Source organism: Calliopsis andreniformis, chromosome 4 (assembly GCF_051401765.1).
Source record: "Calliopsis andreniformis isolate RMS-2024a chromosome 4, iyCalAndr_principal, whole genome shotgun sequence".
Lineage (NCBI taxonomy): Eukaryota > Metazoa > Arthropoda > Insecta > Hymenoptera > Andrenidae > Calliopsis > Calliopsis andreniformis.
Window position 1 is genome coordinate 13,431,737 of NC_135065.1, and position 16,504 is coordinate 13,448,240.

The 16,504-nt window shown below is 39.5% G+C and overlaps 2 protein-coding genes and 4 long non-coding RNA genes across 14 annotated transcripts in view; 2 read left to right on the forward strand and 4 right to left on the reverse strand.

The window, feature by feature from the left end:
- Plx (PTB_TBC1D1_like and TBC domain-containing protein plx) overlaps positions 1-13,441 on the reverse strand; it is a 24,664-nt gene extending 11,223 nt beyond the window's left edge. The window contains exons 1-2 of one of the 4 annotated variants that reach the window (XM_076375883.1): positions 2,123-2,255; positions 2,010-2,038 (exon numbers count right to left, since the gene is read on the reverse strand). In XM_076375883.1, coding sequence (XP_076231998.1) covers positions 2,010-2,038; positions 2,123-2,246 — 153 coding nt within the window. In that variant the 5' untranslated portion in view covers positions 2,247-2,255. Of the gene's footprint in view, positions 1-2,009; positions 2,039-2,122; positions 2,261-11,375; positions 11,507-13,306 lie in introns of those variants that run through there. The other 3 variants (XM_076375887.1, XM_076375886.1, XM_076375885.1) reach the window with 3 other exon arrangements.
- Positions 631-2,024, reverse strand: LOC143177771 (uncharacterized). The gene is made up of 2 exons (XR_013001652.1): positions 1,971-2,024; positions 631-1,506 (listed from the first exon to the last, which is right to left on the reverse strand). It is a non-coding gene; the product is annotated as an uncharacterized LOC143177771 (long non-coding RNA).
- On the reverse strand, positions 9,616-10,279 carry LOC143177767 (uncharacterized). The gene is made up of 2 exons (XR_013001643.1): positions 9,793-10,279; positions 9,616-9,725 (listed from the first exon to the last, which is right to left on the reverse strand). It is a non-coding gene; the product is annotated as an uncharacterized LOC143177767 (long non-coding RNA).
- On the forward strand, positions 11,111-11,788 carry LOC143177769 (uncharacterized). The gene is made up of 2 exons (XR_013001649.1): positions 11,111-11,696; positions 11,773-11,788. It is a non-coding gene; the product is annotated as an uncharacterized LOC143177769 (long non-coding RNA).
- LOC143177768 (uncharacterized) lies at positions 11,631-13,299 on the forward strand. 5 transcript variants are annotated; one of them, XR_013001648.1, is made up of 4 exons: positions 11,633-11,883; positions 12,025-12,129; positions 12,246-12,923; positions 13,178-13,299. It is a non-coding gene; the product is annotated as an uncharacterized LOC143177768 (long non-coding RNA). The 5 variants fall into 5 exon arrangements; XR_013001647.1 differs by having other exon boundaries at positions 11,631-12,380; positions 12,727-12,923; XR_013001644.1 differs by having other exon boundaries at positions 11,632-12,624; positions 12,727-12,923.
- A 576-nt stretch (positions 13,442-14,017) lies between the features above and the next one.
- Elp3 (elongator complex protein 3) lies at positions 14,018-16,470 on the reverse strand. Of its 2 annotated transcripts, XM_076375909.1 has the most exons (9): positions 16,334-16,470; positions 15,994-16,235; positions 15,680-15,883; positions 15,351-15,604; positions 15,082-15,271; positions 14,795-15,012; positions 14,459-14,719; positions 14,208-14,389; positions 14,018-14,128 (listed from the first exon to the last, which is right to left on the reverse strand). In XM_076375909.1, exons 1-9 carry the CDS (start codon positions 16,350-16,352, stop codon positions 14,043-14,045), a joined length of 1,656 nt encoding a protein of 551 aa, XP_076232024.1. In that variant the 5' UTR covers positions 16,353-16,470; the 3' UTR covers positions 14,018-14,042. The 2 variants fall into 2 exon arrangements, with proteins under 2 accessions (XP_076232024.1, XP_076232025.1); XM_076375910.1 differs by lacking the exon at positions 16,334-16,470 and having other exon boundaries at positions 15,680-15,920; positions 15,994-16,114.
- Between the last annotated feature and the right edge of the window lie 34 nt (positions 16,471-16,504).

The following is a 16,504-nucleotide window of genomic DNA, read 5'->3' on the forward strand; positions in this document are numbered from 1 at the left end:
AAGACGAAGTTATTCAGAAATTTGTTTACTTTTATTATATAAATCAGATTTATCTACCTTCATTTTTCCACATAAACGATCTCAATATTTTCCTTGAGACGGATAACTACCTCAGCCTGTGCGACAGCTTGTCTGCGATGCAGCCAAGAAACACACAATACCTATATATACACGTGTGTAAAAAAGAAACAATAAAAGAGGAAGAGAAAGAATGCAGAGTATCTATCTACGTGACTGAATTAACATTAAGCCCGAAACAAGAAGGAATGCGCTGCAAGAAATGCGATACCGACACGAGAAACGGTTACGTCTCATTATCAATACTTTATTGCAAAAACTGTAATCTCGGTAATACGATTACATACTTGAAGATCACCTTTTTTACAGTGCATAGAAGATCCGTCTATAAAATATCTACACACACTTTCCTCAGTTTTCACAAAGAAAAGCTACTTTTCTGTGAGACACCTTTATAAACCAACCTGGGAGCAGTCTTGATACATCAGTTTATTTATACTCTAGATGATCCGTACAAGAAAAGCATTTTTAACGAAAGAACAATAACAGGAAAAAAGGTGATCCTCAACTATAACCTCAATGAACATCGAAAAATATAGAACGAAGTAAGGCTTTGAGAAGCATTTATTTTCTTTCAACATATGATTACAAAAAGAGAGGAAGAGAACTATCTACAATACTGAGGAGTCAACCGCAACTTTCCTATTAGTTTCTGCAACGGAAAGACGCGAATTCAAACTGTTACGCAGTTGCATGCACAGTTTCGTCAAACATCCGCCAGAAGTTAATCCTGCTTAGCGTCACGATGTCGTTGAGTGGTTTGACGCGTCTAGGATAATCGCGGCTTGAAACTCGATTCAGATGCATTTCGTACTTTATGTAACTTTCACCACAGACAAGGTAAAGGTGAAAATGCAACGGTATTCTTGTTTTCCCAGAAATGTCGATCAGTCTAACTATATACGCGGGTCATACAATGAGTATGCACTTGTATTTTTTACTTAAATGATTGACAAACAATTGTTTTAAACAAATTATATGTCTGTCATGTATACTTTTTATTTAGATATTATTTCAACTAGAACTCTTATCTCTATCTATTGAAGGACTCTGGTAAAAGAGTAGGGAAGATAGCAGAGTGGTTTTCGCGAAATAATCGGAACACGCTCCGTCAACGGTCGCCTGGCAGAGAGCTAAAATTCCTTCCCGTTCGTCGCTGTAAATTTAGCTCCTGGGTACATCCCGTTCCACGAACCTATACCCTGCCACGGAAGAAGCGAAAAGAAAGGGAAAAACAGCCTCCGGGCCAGCGAACCTCGCTCGTTGCTTTAAGTAAAGCAAATAATCTGCGATAAGCTGGCTGAATAATGAAATACGGTGGCGTCGAACGACGGTGAGACGAATTGTGTGTCGAGACATCGGTGATTGATAGTATACCGTTTGGAAGCGATTTTTTGTAATCCTCGGTTGCAACTAAGTAAATCCCCCCTATCGGAATGGATTCTTTACGATAAAAATTTGATAAAACGATTATAGGTAGGTCTTAAATATTATGAGAACATGAGTTTGTAATTATTATAAAAAATGTGACTATTTTGTGTATGCAGATAGGATGAGCGCGAGAAGCTGAGCGTGTTAAATTGTGTTGGCAAGACTGTTTGGGAAATAGAGCGAGCGATGGGTCGAATGTCACGCGAGGAACGACGGAGATTGTTTAGATTGCTAGAAGAACAATAAGAGGGGAGCGAACGAAGGAAAAAGAGGAAATTAAGCGTGTTCTTTATCTCGTTGTTGTCCTTGTTCCATCGTGTTCCCACTTAGGTGCGTGATTAGAGATGCGCGGGAGATTTCGTGACATTTGACACATACTAATCTCATTCCTTCGTAGATCTCAACATTTCAATCAAATAAGTGCAAAAAAAACCAGATTATAAATTCAATTGAAGAAATACCTAATATATCATTTCAACGCTACGCAGTAGAGTATTTACCATGCAACTGTTAAACTTGTCGTAATGGCCTAAATGGGGAAAAAAGTGGAAAATCTATGTACTCGAACGACCTCGAAAAATTTAGAATGTGAACGGTTTCTCGATCTACTCACGCCTGGTTTTTTGCCAATAGCGCTTGCATCGCTGTAGGACGTAACCTTCATGTAAGGACTGGAAGCGGATATCGGCACGGTGATCATTTTTCCGCCCTTTGATGGTCGTTCGATTCAATCCCATCGATGGCTGGAGAATCGGACACGACCTCTAGGCTGCTGCTGCGATTCTGCGAGGCCTTCCTCTTCGAAAATTCAGTTCTGGCACGTTTTCACGGACACTTCCGGCCACGCGACTTTTCTGGGAAACCGGCGCACCTTCGCGATTTGACCGAAAACTCGACAATGACAAAATCGTGCGCCTCAATGACGACTTTATTATGCTTCTCGTGTTTCACATTAAATCTGCCAACTGTCAGTCGTATTTATCTATCGTGCTTTCTCGAATTTATTGTTTACGGTAGGAATCGCTTCGAGTCGCTTGAATCACTAGGCTGAAATTGTTACGAAACGCGAAGACTTCTCGCGAAGTCGGAGTACCTTGACGCTAGGTCAGAAAATGATTTATTTTCGACCGAACTTGGGACCACCTTCAAGGCTGCCCACAATAGTTGACCCGATTCGTGTACAACACGCGACTCAGGCGAAACCTCTTTGGAATCGAGTCTCGAAAAATGGTACGATCGTTTCCTTCTATGTATTCTTGCATCGATAGTCCACTTACAACTTCTATTATACTGTTTCAGTTGTCACGACATCTGCAGTGAGACAGATTTTTTATAAATTTAACGATTCTACCTTAGTAAAGTCTATACTCTGAAGGCTTTAGTGTGGATAATAACACGGAGGGATCTTATATTATTAAATCGGTCAAAATTCACCAACACAGTAATCTTTGGCCGTTCGAAAAAACATGAAGGTTAGCACCACTTGCTATTTGCAAAAATAATTGAAATAGGAAATACTGCACTTGTTAAATCGTAGATAATAATTTTACTTATAGCCGAGAAGACAGCGCAATGTTTTCAGTGCAAGAGAAGACCCGGAGGCACACCTTTACCGACGGGCGAACAAACATTGACTGACTGACTGACTGGCGCGGAGCGCCTCGACGCCTCTAGAGACGAATGGACCCCTCTCTTGATTGGTTGTCGCGTGCTTCCAGGTAGCTAACACTGCTTTGGTCAGACCGCTCGCGCGAAAAGCTGCCCAAGTGGTGTAACCATGCGCGGCTTCTGCCGCCAAACATTCTGTATCGTTATCGAGATATCGGTTCTCCTGGCGATTATTGCCATTTATTGTTTACCTCCTATGACGTGCTTAATTTTTTGACCTTCGTTTATTATCATCAAGGTCATGCACGGGTAGCCATTGGAAGTGGGACACGAAATTATCTCCCCTAGTATTGGAATTATCAAATGTTTTTTTTTTTTTTTTATATCAAAGTTAAATAACCTTGTGAGATGTAAATTGATAACCTGTTTTTTTAAATAAGATTAAAATATGATGCAGTATTGATATCTTTAGAGACAAGCAGAGAATTCTGAAATCGTCTCAAACTTAAATTTTTATTTAAGAATCTGATTTCATATGACAATAGTGATTATATAACACTAACTGGCTATAGTAGTCGAAGGTTACGTATCCTTATTTTCACCGTGGTTAAATAACAGCAAAACTCTTAAGTGTTGAAAGACGTTTAAAGATTCAGCGTTTATTTTATAAAATAATGATCACAGATTTATTATACTAGACGTAGAGTAAGTATCCTCCTGCATTACGATTATCGAAACTTTCACAGTTTATCTGTGCAGGAAGTTATAAGGAAATAATTGCAGCCTTAGTCTGCAATAAATATGGATGAAGTTCATTTTCACACAATACGATACGCTCGAAAATTTCGTTAATGATTTCATTCTAAGAAAGTTTTCCTCGCTTTCTTTCAGCATGTACGATTGCGCTTCGTGGAAAAGATCTCTTACGTGCATACCCGCATTCGAGCTGGTAAAATAAAAATAATTGTCAGAGAACTGAAGGAAAAGCACGACATTGGAAAATTTCGCTCTTGTTTTCGTGCAGCTTAACTGACATTAAATCCCTGGGAAACGTGTCGAATATCTCGGTCACGTAGTGCAATAAACAATTACCGCTGCGCCAATGATTATAAAGCATTCCTGCAGAACAATTTCGTGCGAACCGATCGCAGCTTTTCGCTTCGCGATAACGTGCCGCCGACACACTAACTCTACGTGACTCCTTCGAGTTTCTCGTTTCGATTTGCACACCAACATCGCGTACTTGCACGCTTGCTACACTTTATAATATTCCTGCTCCATCTCACAATTAACAAATTTGCAAGTAAAATGAGAGCGTTCAATTGGAAGCTTTCAACACGCTGTACGCTTCTCTTGTTAATAAGACAATATATAAACTTAGAAAATTCCCCTGATTTTTAGGTGACGTCGCTGTAAACAACCCTTGCGAAACTCCTGTAAACAACAAAGTAGAACTTGGGAATATTATTTATTGCAACCTGCTTCCGTAAACAAGACTGTTTGTTCCTAATGGAATTCTATCAACGTCGTGCCAAGGAAGACTGAAAATTTTCCTAATAGGTTGTTTTTATTCAGGTAATATTAAACTCCTACGAAGGGGAAATAATTTAGCCTCGATTGAGACGGATGAAGTGTACTCTCTGTCTAATCAATCATGTATTCCACTTGTGCCCATGGTAGTCTAAGTTGTCATTAAAAAAATTGAAAACAGATATCGTCGCTTCATAGTATACCAATCGACTTCATTATCCATATGAAAGGAAAATGCTCATTTTCAGATCAATAGATACCATCTTGGAGATGGCGGGAAACTTAAAAACGCAAACTCTAGCGATTCATGGGGAAGTAGCGACTATTTCTTATTCTACGCGAATTCTATCGGGTTCATTTGCAAGTCAAATGAATCGTTCCCCTTTGAAAATGTGTCAGTATCTGTTTGAACGATGATGTCTCTAAGCATGATCGCTAGCATCGCTTCAACTATTTTATTCTGACAGCTCAAGAAACAGTTCGGCCAAAATGCTATGACCTGAGCGAAAACACCTGTAAATTACCTCTGTTCGTATAGTCTAAGTCCCGAAGGATTGTGAATTGGCAAAAACACGAGGCATCCAGTAGACAAACGATTATTTTGTATTTTTAGATGCGTTTATCCGGTGGTGTCCGCTCTACGCGTTATTTCGGTACCTTTACTTCTTATTGATGCATTGATATAGAACGTAGGAGATGCATATGCCTCAATTTTTCATGCATTCTGTTCTCGCGTGCCGCTGAATATAGGTTTTAATACGTTTTTACGATATTACTGGGTTTCAAAGATCAAACTAGAATCTAGCCAGCTAGAGACTCTCGTTTATTCATAATAACAACAAGTGGTTTTGTTACAGCTATCGACAGTGCTTGAAAATTTATTGAAAGAACTGAGAACTAAAAGGAAGACATATTTGGAGAGCGTTGAATCGAAGGGAGCACTCGCTAAGAACGAAAGGGCGTCTAGTGGCTTAATCAGGGAACGATTGTCAACTCTCGCAGCTAATTCTTACGTGATCGATTGTAATTGGAGTTTAACAAGCAGACTGTTGGCCGTGAAAATGTTTCCGACACCTGTGGTGGGAGGAGGATTCGAAGGCCTTCGTTGCGGTGCAAGTGCATCGGCACACGCGATAATTACTGTCGCGATTATCCAGAATGAAAATCGCTCTGCGTCCATGCGGCACGGATACTTCTGGCTACACGATCGGTGACGCAACTGTCGGGGAACCGGTTCCAAACGATCAAACTGTTATTTTTCATTAACACTGATCGGATCGAACGGGAACAAAGTGGAACGTTTGAATTCCACCTTTTTTTAAGTCGACCACTTTGCCATTTCATGCGGGATAACTGGTTTCGGGCGATAAACGCTGCTCAAATAAATAATCTTGAACTTTTTTACAGGAGCTACACCTCGAAATATTTTCTAAATAAACAAAGTCAACTTCAACATAGCAGAGTTATGAGGGATCAAACTTCTAACTAGACAGCTAAAACTTGCAAAATTTTATCTCCGATCATGCTTATGAAAATGTGTGCTCAAGATACAGAGACGATTAAAATATTAAATTGCAGTTCGAGATAAGATCGGCTCGTTGAGGCATAAAATACCGTCGGGTAACCTTTCCTGGACACTTTCGAGCTAAAATTAACGCTGCAGTCCTCAAACGCCCCTCCATTAATGTATGCACGATGCAATTGGTAAAAGAACTTGTTTAGACTCTGTTCACAGAGCTTTCGATTAATCGATCCCAATCGTTCAAATAAATAGCTGCAGGAAGTCGCTCCGTATGTAGCTGAACGCGATCAATGGACAGCAAACGGACCGAGAAAAATGTAATTGTGGCAGATACTGGGATTGTGCAAGGCCTATCAACCTAGGGCAGAATAATTTAGCCCGTGCAGCAACAGTAACAGTATCCGGGGCTGTTCTGCCGTGGAATGCAACAAGAGTGCAGCGCGTGCCAATGAACCATGAAAAAGAGCTCCTTTCATTTCGTTTCCCTATTGCCATTCCACAATAATTGCATGGGGATCTCGTTTCGGTCAACGACAGAGGATCATCGTTTCACCTCTGACTTCCGGCTCTTATGCCTGATCAAATTTGGATAATTCGTTGGAGACACGCGATAAAAACTCAGACATTGTTTGCATAGAGTAAAGAACTTTCTGCAGAGTCATGAAATTGAATCATGTCTTCAGTCTGTGGCGAGGAAGGCTAGATTACTTTCTTTGTAGCTAAGATTGCCACTGTTGGAGCACTGTACTTGCTTCACACAGGGTATTTTATATACTGTAGTATTTTGTAGCTTGAATCAATGCATTGATTAAAGACTTCTCTGAACCAGGTATTACTTTTGCCCTCTCTTCAAGTAGTAGCCTTCAAACTAAGTATTGTGCTACCCTTCAATGTCTATCATTCGTTTCCCTTTTGATGCAGGAATCGACTTTAATGGGTGTGGAGGGGAAAAAGTGACGTTCCCATGACTTTCCTATTATCGTAAGCAGCAGGACCGAGGATTAACAGCAATTAACGACGATAAGAAGCCTGACGCGTGGTAAACATGGTGGACACGTTGCGCCAACCAAACACGTTTTCTGTGTCTCTTCTTCTCCACGACTTGTCCGCGCGTTAAGATGCGCGTCGAGTGCTCGGCGTTAGGAGACGGCACTCGTCGGTACTTGGTCGGCTTCGAACGAGGACGCGGCGAAAGAAGAGGGTTAATAACGCAGAAACAGTGTCGTTCCAGCAACGTCTAACCGCGAGAACCAGATGGGGCAAAACGCTACGAAAAAAAAAATGTCTAACCGACTCGGTAATACGAGAAGTTTATTGGTCGATTATGGTCGACGAGATTGCGATGGGAGTATCCTATACCTCTACGATATTAGTGTCACGTTTCGGGTCATAATTGCTCGAAGAACCGCAGAGTACAGTGTTGCCTCGTTATAAGCTCGTTGCTGGTATATTCAGTATGTTCTAAGATTAATTAGAGTAAAACATCTTTGAGTTATCAGTGAACGAGTTGACCTCAAAGGCAAGTTTCTAACGAAGAAGCACTGTACAAGCGATACTCGTAACGAGATTCGTATGCCACGAGCGTTCGCAATTCGTTGCAGGGAACTTTTCGAAGGATGGATGTTCTTCCATGAATGTTCGACGGAGATCGAATTCGAAATACAGCGATCCCGAGACGTAACAACGAACACGTAATCGGTAATTCTAACTGCCTCCTCGTGGTCTTATTAGCGAGGCTACTACAGCATGCGACGCACAGAATACGACAAGGGCCAAGAGTCAACTGTGCAATTGACCATGCGGACGTACGTTTCCGAGAAGTGTCCTTCGAGTTATGGAACAAATGTCAGGCCCGTCGTTTCAGATTAAAACAAAGAATAGAGTCGGAAAACACGTTTGCTTGTTGAACGTCTGCCAAAGTCATTCAGTTTATTAACAATCTTATTTTCAGATTGGAAAGTTTGCGGTTTATAATTTGGATTCGATGACTCATCGGAATTACTGGCACGCGCTGAAATTAAAAAGTCTGTTTGGAATAATGTAAGGAAATGTTTTATGTAATATTTAATTCTGTGTTACTGATTTCTAGTCGTTACTTTAAATTCAAATACTTTCCCGCCTTGCGAGATTTAAGATGTTCTTTCTTTTAAAAGGTACTAAAATTAATTACATACTTAGTAGTAAATTTTCGATTTTAAATTTCATCATTTATGAATTTTTCACGTTTGGCTCGAGGTAGAAGTTCAACAAGACAGGAGGGCGCTTGCTATTTCACACCTCTGAGTCTGGAGATGGCGGTTTCAAATGCGTTCGAACATATAAATCGATTGGCTACGTTTCAGTCGGGGAATAACTATTGTTCCCCGGCTCATACGATACTCGTCGATCAGCCTGACAACAAGAAACGCATCCCTGCCGAAAATAGAATCATGTACGTGGATAGGTGAGTGCATCGTGCCCGTTACGTAACCAGTGCACGTGCACAACGAATGTCGATACGAGGGAAACTTCACTGCACGAAGAAGCAGCGACCGCGAGTCGTTTTGGCACGTTTCATATTTTTCTCGAGGAACCACCTTCTTGGAACATTGAAAATATCAATACTGAACAGCCTCGATAAGTCATCGCTATGATTAACACTTTATGTGCTACGATAAACTACCATATGGGTAGTAATTTTGATTTAAAAAAAGTATATATTTTTAATTCATTTTTATATGCATTACATAGTGCTTTCCTTTAGTTTAAGAGCTAGAACTATTTATTAGTAGTACTCATAATATAATTATGTAAAAATTGTAACTCGTGTGCAAGTAACGCAACACTCATATCGCGAATTTATGCAACTGAAAAAATATTCTACATACTACAGGACTGTATGCTCTGCATATTTTTTTACTTTTTCAACAAGTAAAAAATGTAGATTAATGAAGGAACTAGACTCCCACTGAAAACATAAAACACAGTTTTGATTTTTTAAAGCAATCAGTTCATTAATAAAACATGCTGTCAAAGATTTCTGAACGCCTCAAGAGGGTTCTTTAAAAAAGTCTAAGAACCTCACAACTAATTTCGCAGCATTTTCACCCGTTTTAGGAGAATTAACGGCGGCATACTTTCACGTCGCTTTTATTAAATAATTTTTTACGAGGTACATAAGCACGCCCGCCCGCGCAATTTATCGTCTGCATACTAGCACCCGACGCGTTAATTCATAGCGATTAAAATATGTCGCGCGAGATTACATGCTCCTACGCGCTGGTTGGAAGCATCTTCTGGAAAATGCCCTCATCTTGTCGCATATACCATAGATCCCTGTCGCGATAAAGCTTGTTGCTCCTTACATTTTGGTGGACGACAATATTCCTCGAGTTTTCGATAATCGAATATCTTTGCTCACCGAAAAATATGTCCCAGAGAATGAGTGGGCGGATATTAACGACTTTCTGGACGTTTTTCAGGAACCTGAGGAGACAGCTTATGTCCAATATGAACGATGGAACTTCTCTGTGACGTCAAAACGATACTTTGTCGAGAAAGGAGGAATTCAGTGATTCTGAAAATATGAGGCGATATTTTCGAGGAATTTCAATGCCATATAATCAAGCATTACAGTTTGCTACCTATCAACGGCTCTATGCGATTGCTCTATGCGTGCAACATACACGGCGAAGTATCGATAACTTTGCACAACGAACAATCAATATGACGTTCCAATTTCGTCACGGAATTGAGTTTCACTGCTGTATCGATGGCTATCGATTTGTGTCGAGCAATTGGACAGCGTCCATCGATCTTTAGATTTGCTTGGTACAGTGGTTCTCAAAGGCGCCTCCTCCAAAAAATGAAAAAACTACGTCAATGATTAAGTTGCAGAAAGATTTTGTATTTCTAAAATTTGTCCAGATTTCAGAGTCTATTCTCAGATGACAGTCAGCGAGCGTTCGGGTTAATTCCCAATTAATTCCATGCAGATTTTCACGCAACGCGATACGACGCTTAAACGTAAATCCGTGAAGCTTAAGCAAGAAATTCATGGTCAGCCAGAAGTGTCCCACTTTCCGGCAGTGTTCGTCGCACATGACAACGTCTTATCTGGGCGGCGCGGCGTGTAACTGTGCAACAGAACATTCCTTCTAAATACGGTGGAACATGCTACTTTGCTGTGGAAAGATAGAAACTGGAGAACGTTGAGAAGATCTTTTAGAAAAAGTAAAAGAAGAAGCAGGATACGAATAATCAGCTTACTGGTTGATCATTTGAAACTGCCGCTTCCCCAGGCACATAATTTTGCAATTCTAATTTTGCAGCAATTATATTCCAACTGCTGCTTACTTGCGTTATTAAGATGATTAATCATTAAGTATGAAATACTTCTTTTTAGAGAATATTACGCAAAAAATGTGGTTTGCTTAACCATCTCTCGGTTTCCTATATCACGGAAGACGGTGCTCTCTTGTCTGTGTAAATACATTCGGCTAATATATGAGCGTCCTTAATAGTGAGCGCAAGCAAACACGTTCGGAAGTAATTGCCGCGAAGGTGCTCCACTTTTAAAATCGTGATGGATAGATCGATCTTTTATCCGACTCGGCGTGGGCGACCGTGCACGATACTCATACAAATTTCACGTACGAGTCGTTGTGTGTAGAACATGTTATTTGAATAAACAGCGGCATGATAATATGCGGGGACGCCTGCTTTGACACATCTATAAGTGACTCTTGGACAACGTGTCATCATTTATCGATGGACGAGCCGCGTTTTCGCAAAACTGTAATGGACAATAATTGGAGCCTGTGATAAGCAACCGGCAGTTGAAATTTTACAGAACAAATTTAGCGAGCTATTAACTAATTTGTGAATAGAGACAGAGACGATTCATCCGGAAAAGGATATCGAAAAATGCTTATATTTGACCGAAAATTCTTTCTAGCAAAAAATGTATTTTCAGGTCTTTATTTTGTTTCCTGTGACCATATAGAACGCCTCTACAAAATTCAAGACAACTACTAAGAATTTCCTCTGGAATTACATTTTTCTCATATCCATATCAGCTGGTACCGTTATTATCAGATATAATCTATAATTCATTATACAATTCCGACCGCAACAAAGTTTTCATCTCACTAATTATCTCGACAAGGATCTTACCAGTCAGAGGCTACGCGCACCATGAGAACGTACATATATTTCCACTGCTTACCCAGGTATCTTGTGATAGGGTATTTCCGCAGGATCAGCAACGAGTACACGGGCTGTTCCTGGCGGACTTTCGAGAGTATCCTGGAGGCACTTAACACGAGTGACGCAAGCACACAGTCACAAGATCACGAGTCGATAAAAGTTCGCGAGGTCCGCGAAACGGCTCCGGTGCCATTCGTACGACGGGAGCTAATGGTTGCGAGAGACGATACCCGTAACGATCGTTAAGGACAAACTTAATAATAGTAGCCGGATATTTACTATAGATCGCGAGTCGTCCAATTGGCCGGTCGTGGACGAATTCATGACTCGCGGCCACTTTGTGAATATATCCGTCAGTAGCGAGCCAAATGCTTGAGAGATATGTACTGAGTCATTCTGTGTATTTGTATGTACAGAAGGACCTCGATTAATCAGCCTCGGATCTACTAGAAATCTGTGACAAAAGTGTGGACGATACCTACACAGAACACTGTGGGAGAGGTCACTTATTATAGTGATAATCATGCGTGGGTGTAAACACAGATTCTCGTCTTCGTATTTGCAAGCTAAACGTACCAAGTTAATTGTAAATTCTAAGCGATAATTAGGGTTACGTAATTGACTCATTTCCTCGTGTAATTGGACACTGATCTAATTTTTTATTATAGGAATTAATTATTTATGGTTGATTGCGAAGAATGAGAAGTAAAAGGATCTTGGTGCCATAGCAGAATTTAAATCAAAGTGCAAGATTTTTTAAGGATTTTTTCTAGGTATAAGTTTTCCATAAGAAAGTTTTCTGAAGGCAATGATGCCGCAATAATGATGTAATTGCGAAGTGGTACATTAATTACGGTAGCTTTTCTTGTGAATCGTTTTTTATTCACAGATAATTATACCAGTCAACGAAGTGAAACCGTAAAAATCACGTCAAGTTATCCTTCGTTTTGAACGATGACGGAACTTTGCAAATAAAACAATCTTTTTCTGAGAAATCCGAGGCTCCAGTTTAAATAATTTGAAGGTAGAAACATATTACCAAACTGCTTCAGCTTTATATCATTGCCTGTATATCATGTCAAGCTCAGCGGGTTCAGATTTCGCGTGCGAAAGATAGCATCTTTTCAGCTGATAAAGTGCAACAAAACAAAACAAGCTGCCGAGTGTAGAACTTTGATGACTCAATGAAATACAATCAAGCTATCAATTATTTAAAAACGTCGCATGGATTGTTTCATTTATATAGATAACTCGGTACTAAGCGCAAGGTGAAGGTCAATGTTTTCAGGGCTTCAAATTTTAGAGCTCATACAGCTCTATAGTACGCGAACCTTTTCTGTACTAAACGTCAATAACGTCCCTGTTCACAGAGGCAGTCATTTTTTATGGCAACAACGAAAACTTTCTTCGCGCAAATAACGAGTGACGAAACAAGGAAACTGTCAGAAATACGTTCAAGTCCACGACGCAGGATCACGACGCCTATCGCAATCGCGAATGTCGGAGTTTCCCTTTTTGTTTACATAACACTACGTTCTGCTCGGCGAAACTTTACCGAGCATACTAAGTAAATAACACTCAACTTTTCAAGAAAATCTATCTATACATTCTTCACATGAAACAATTTTTACTAGCACATCCTTCATGTAAATAATGACCTCCTAGTATACATGTACATCTCGAGAAACTAGAATACTAGATAGAACAATGGATTTTTCACAAAACTACGAAAATTGACAACGAAATTAGAAAATAATTGTATTGAATGTACTACTATCAATACATCCCATGTACAGTATTTATAATGCATATTCATTACAGGAAAATTGTAAAGGATCATCCAGTAAAGGAGCAATCTCAGAGCTGTAGGCAACAAATTTGTAGCACAGTGCCGAGCTAAACCTAACCTATATTTGAATTAATATTTGGAATATCGTGGGATTCACTCACCTTTTCGCGATTTGGCGCCAGGATAATTCGCAGCCTTCCCCTTTAGGATCCGCCTGTCGAGATTCGTCCAAAATGTCCTCGCCTCTAACGTTCACCGATCCATTCCTTGATAGACATCCTCGTTCTGCTCGCTCGAACGCCGTAGTCGTCGACAAACACGCAATAATTCGTTCCTGCCGAATTGCGCGGTCGCGATCGAGACAAATTCGAAGCAACGCACATTACAAAAACCGCGAACCGTTCTGACCACTCTAAACGACGTTCACCGATCGACAGCAGTGTCACGAATGCGAGACTCGCTTTTGTTTACTCTCTCTGACCGCTGTCAGCAGGTGGCGCGAGAAGAAGTGGGGGATCTCATGGCGTTTCTCTCTTGAGGATCGTCAAGATTGTTTGGGAAAATAAAATATTCAAATTTTAATGCAGAAATTAGTTTATAATGGTTCTGCTCAACTATGAAGAAAGGGAGGAACTACAAAACAAAAATGTGAAATTCAGTTTCTTGCATTTCTGTACAATTTCAAATATTTTGGATTTTCTTTTACTGTAGAATAGTAGTAAAATATTTTTAGTAGCTACTGAGAGTTGAGTATCATGAGTAAAGGATGTAAACTAAAGGATGTCTGAACTATCTTTATATATCATTTTATATAATACATATGTACTATGATTGCTTTTAATAAAGGTCAAAAAAATAATTACGCTTATGTCTTCACTGTACAAATATAATACACATTTATTTGCAGTCTACTAGCATTTTGGACATGTAGGGGCCGTCTAATTCGTAGCCCATTTTTCTGTAATAGTTACGTGTCCCAACACCTAAAGAAAGTATTATGATTATTATCAAGACGTAATATAATAAAGAATTTGCATATATGTAATTTGTTTTCCTTTGGACCTGATATTACTGCAATTTTATGAGACCCATGTTCCTCCTTCGCAATCCTCTCAGCTTCTTCCATCAGTAGCATGCCGAAACCTTGATGCTGAAATTTAGTTGGATCTCGAGCATTAACAGGAACAACACTGCCGTACACATGAAGTTCTCTCACTATTGAACATTTGTCTTTCAGTTCTGGCCTGCAAAGTACAAGTGGTTAATTCCACCATTTTCTTCTTGTATACTTTTTTCGATATCTAGAAAATTACCTGAAGGTTTCGTTAGAGCATTTTCTCAATCTCAGTAAGCCAACTAAGATATCCTGTGTAGGATCTTCGTATGATAAAAATGTCTCCCACCCTCCGTTTGCAACATAATCGCGACGTATTAATTCTACTTCATAAGGCTGTACTTTGTGATGTATTTCCTGGATTCCTACTTCTCGAGTTCTCACGTCGCGACAGTGTGTTCCTAGATCCCTCATTCTTGCTAGAGCTAATTCACGCAAATTACCATGTTCTACACCTGAACTGCATGTTGATAATTGTTAGGGGTATAGTAAAATATTGTTAACACAGGAAAAATAAATGGCTAATTAATATTACCTGACTAGAGGCATAGGTATATCTCTTTGCACGCGATACACTCGCGTCCAGGGGGGAATTAAAGCCAAAATACGAGCTATGAGATCCACCAAAACGCTTGGTGGATAACTTTTGTACCTCCCAGTTTTCCATAGCTCGTACAAACCTGTACCGCGTATAACTAATGTGGGATAAATTTTCAATCCATCTGCTCTAAAAGCTGGGTTTTCAAAAAATTCCTAGAGCGTATAAATTGTTAATTACATTTTGAAAGGGAAAGGAAAAGGAGTACAAAAATTACAACTTACAATGAATTGATTAACATCTCTCTCGATGTCCACGTTTGGCAAATCCGGCATCATATGTGCTATTACTTTGAACCCAGCATCTTTAGACAGTTGAAAACTCTCGCTCACTGCACGCACCGTGTGCCCCCTGTTAGTATCTCGTGCTACATCTTCGTACACGGATTGTACGCCAATTTCTAAACGAGTACACCTGAAAGCAAGATCTTTTTTGTTAGTAATGAGCCAAAAAATAAAATTCCTCTTTGTAAAATATTCTACAAATAATGTACCCATAGCGCAGCATATCCGAAAGATGTTTTTTAAGACAATAATCAGGTCGTGTTTCTATGGTAATTCCAATACATTTTGTTCTACTTCTTTCAGAATATTTTACAGCTTCATCAACGTTGCTGCTGACATGTCCAGACAATGCATCATGTAAGTTACGAATAAAATAATCTCTGTAATCCTCTGGCAGAGACATGAAGGTACCACCCATGACAATGAACTCAATTTTATCTACACTGTGTCCCAGTTGTTTGAGCTGTAAAAAGATTCAATGTTATTAAGTAATCAAATTTTATTACTATCTAAGGATTTGGAAAATTGTTGGTTTTACTTGCTCCACACGATGTCTTGTTTGCAAGAATGGATTATATCTTGCACGAATGGCTCTCATAGATGTAGGTTCATAACCAGTGTAAGATTGTGTTGAATACTCAAAATCTGAATCAGGTCCACCAGGGCAATAGACACAAATATTTCCTGTCATGTTGATATGAGGACATCTGTGTGGTTTACACATGACAGCCACGACAGCTATCTATAAAGACCAAATTATCCATAGAATGTGTTTTTTACTGCAATTTGAAAAACATGCAGTTGAACATGTGTTAGTTGCTCTGAAATTTCTTAACTATTGAAATTACTAACTCCACTAGCAGTTCTAATAGGTTTTGCTTTCAATTTTGGCACCAGTATATTCCTTGCATCAATAGGTACAGCTGCAATAATATCAACTAGTCTGGGAGAAGCTTCCAAGCCATACTTAGAAGCTATTCGAGTCTTTAATTTGTTTAGATCAACATCTCTGTTCTCTTCATGTGCTCTCAAGAGTTCCTGTATAATTTCTCCAATTGTCATAACCATGCGTTCTTCCTTGCTTTGCTCGAATTCTGTAAATAAATAATGAGAGATTAATAAAATAAGAACACCATACTTTGAGCACTGGACACAGTAAATTAATAACAAAATATCAGAGCAATGCAACTACCTTTTCTCTTCTTCACCATGATGATAGTTAAAAGTACTTATTTAAAAAGAATGGTAATTTAAATAATGTTTAGTTTTATAAACTTTCGTTGTTTAAATGTTCGTTTTTAGAGGTTATTCCTGATGACACACGCACACGTTTTGTCTTTAAACCTTGCACTGGCATGGTGCC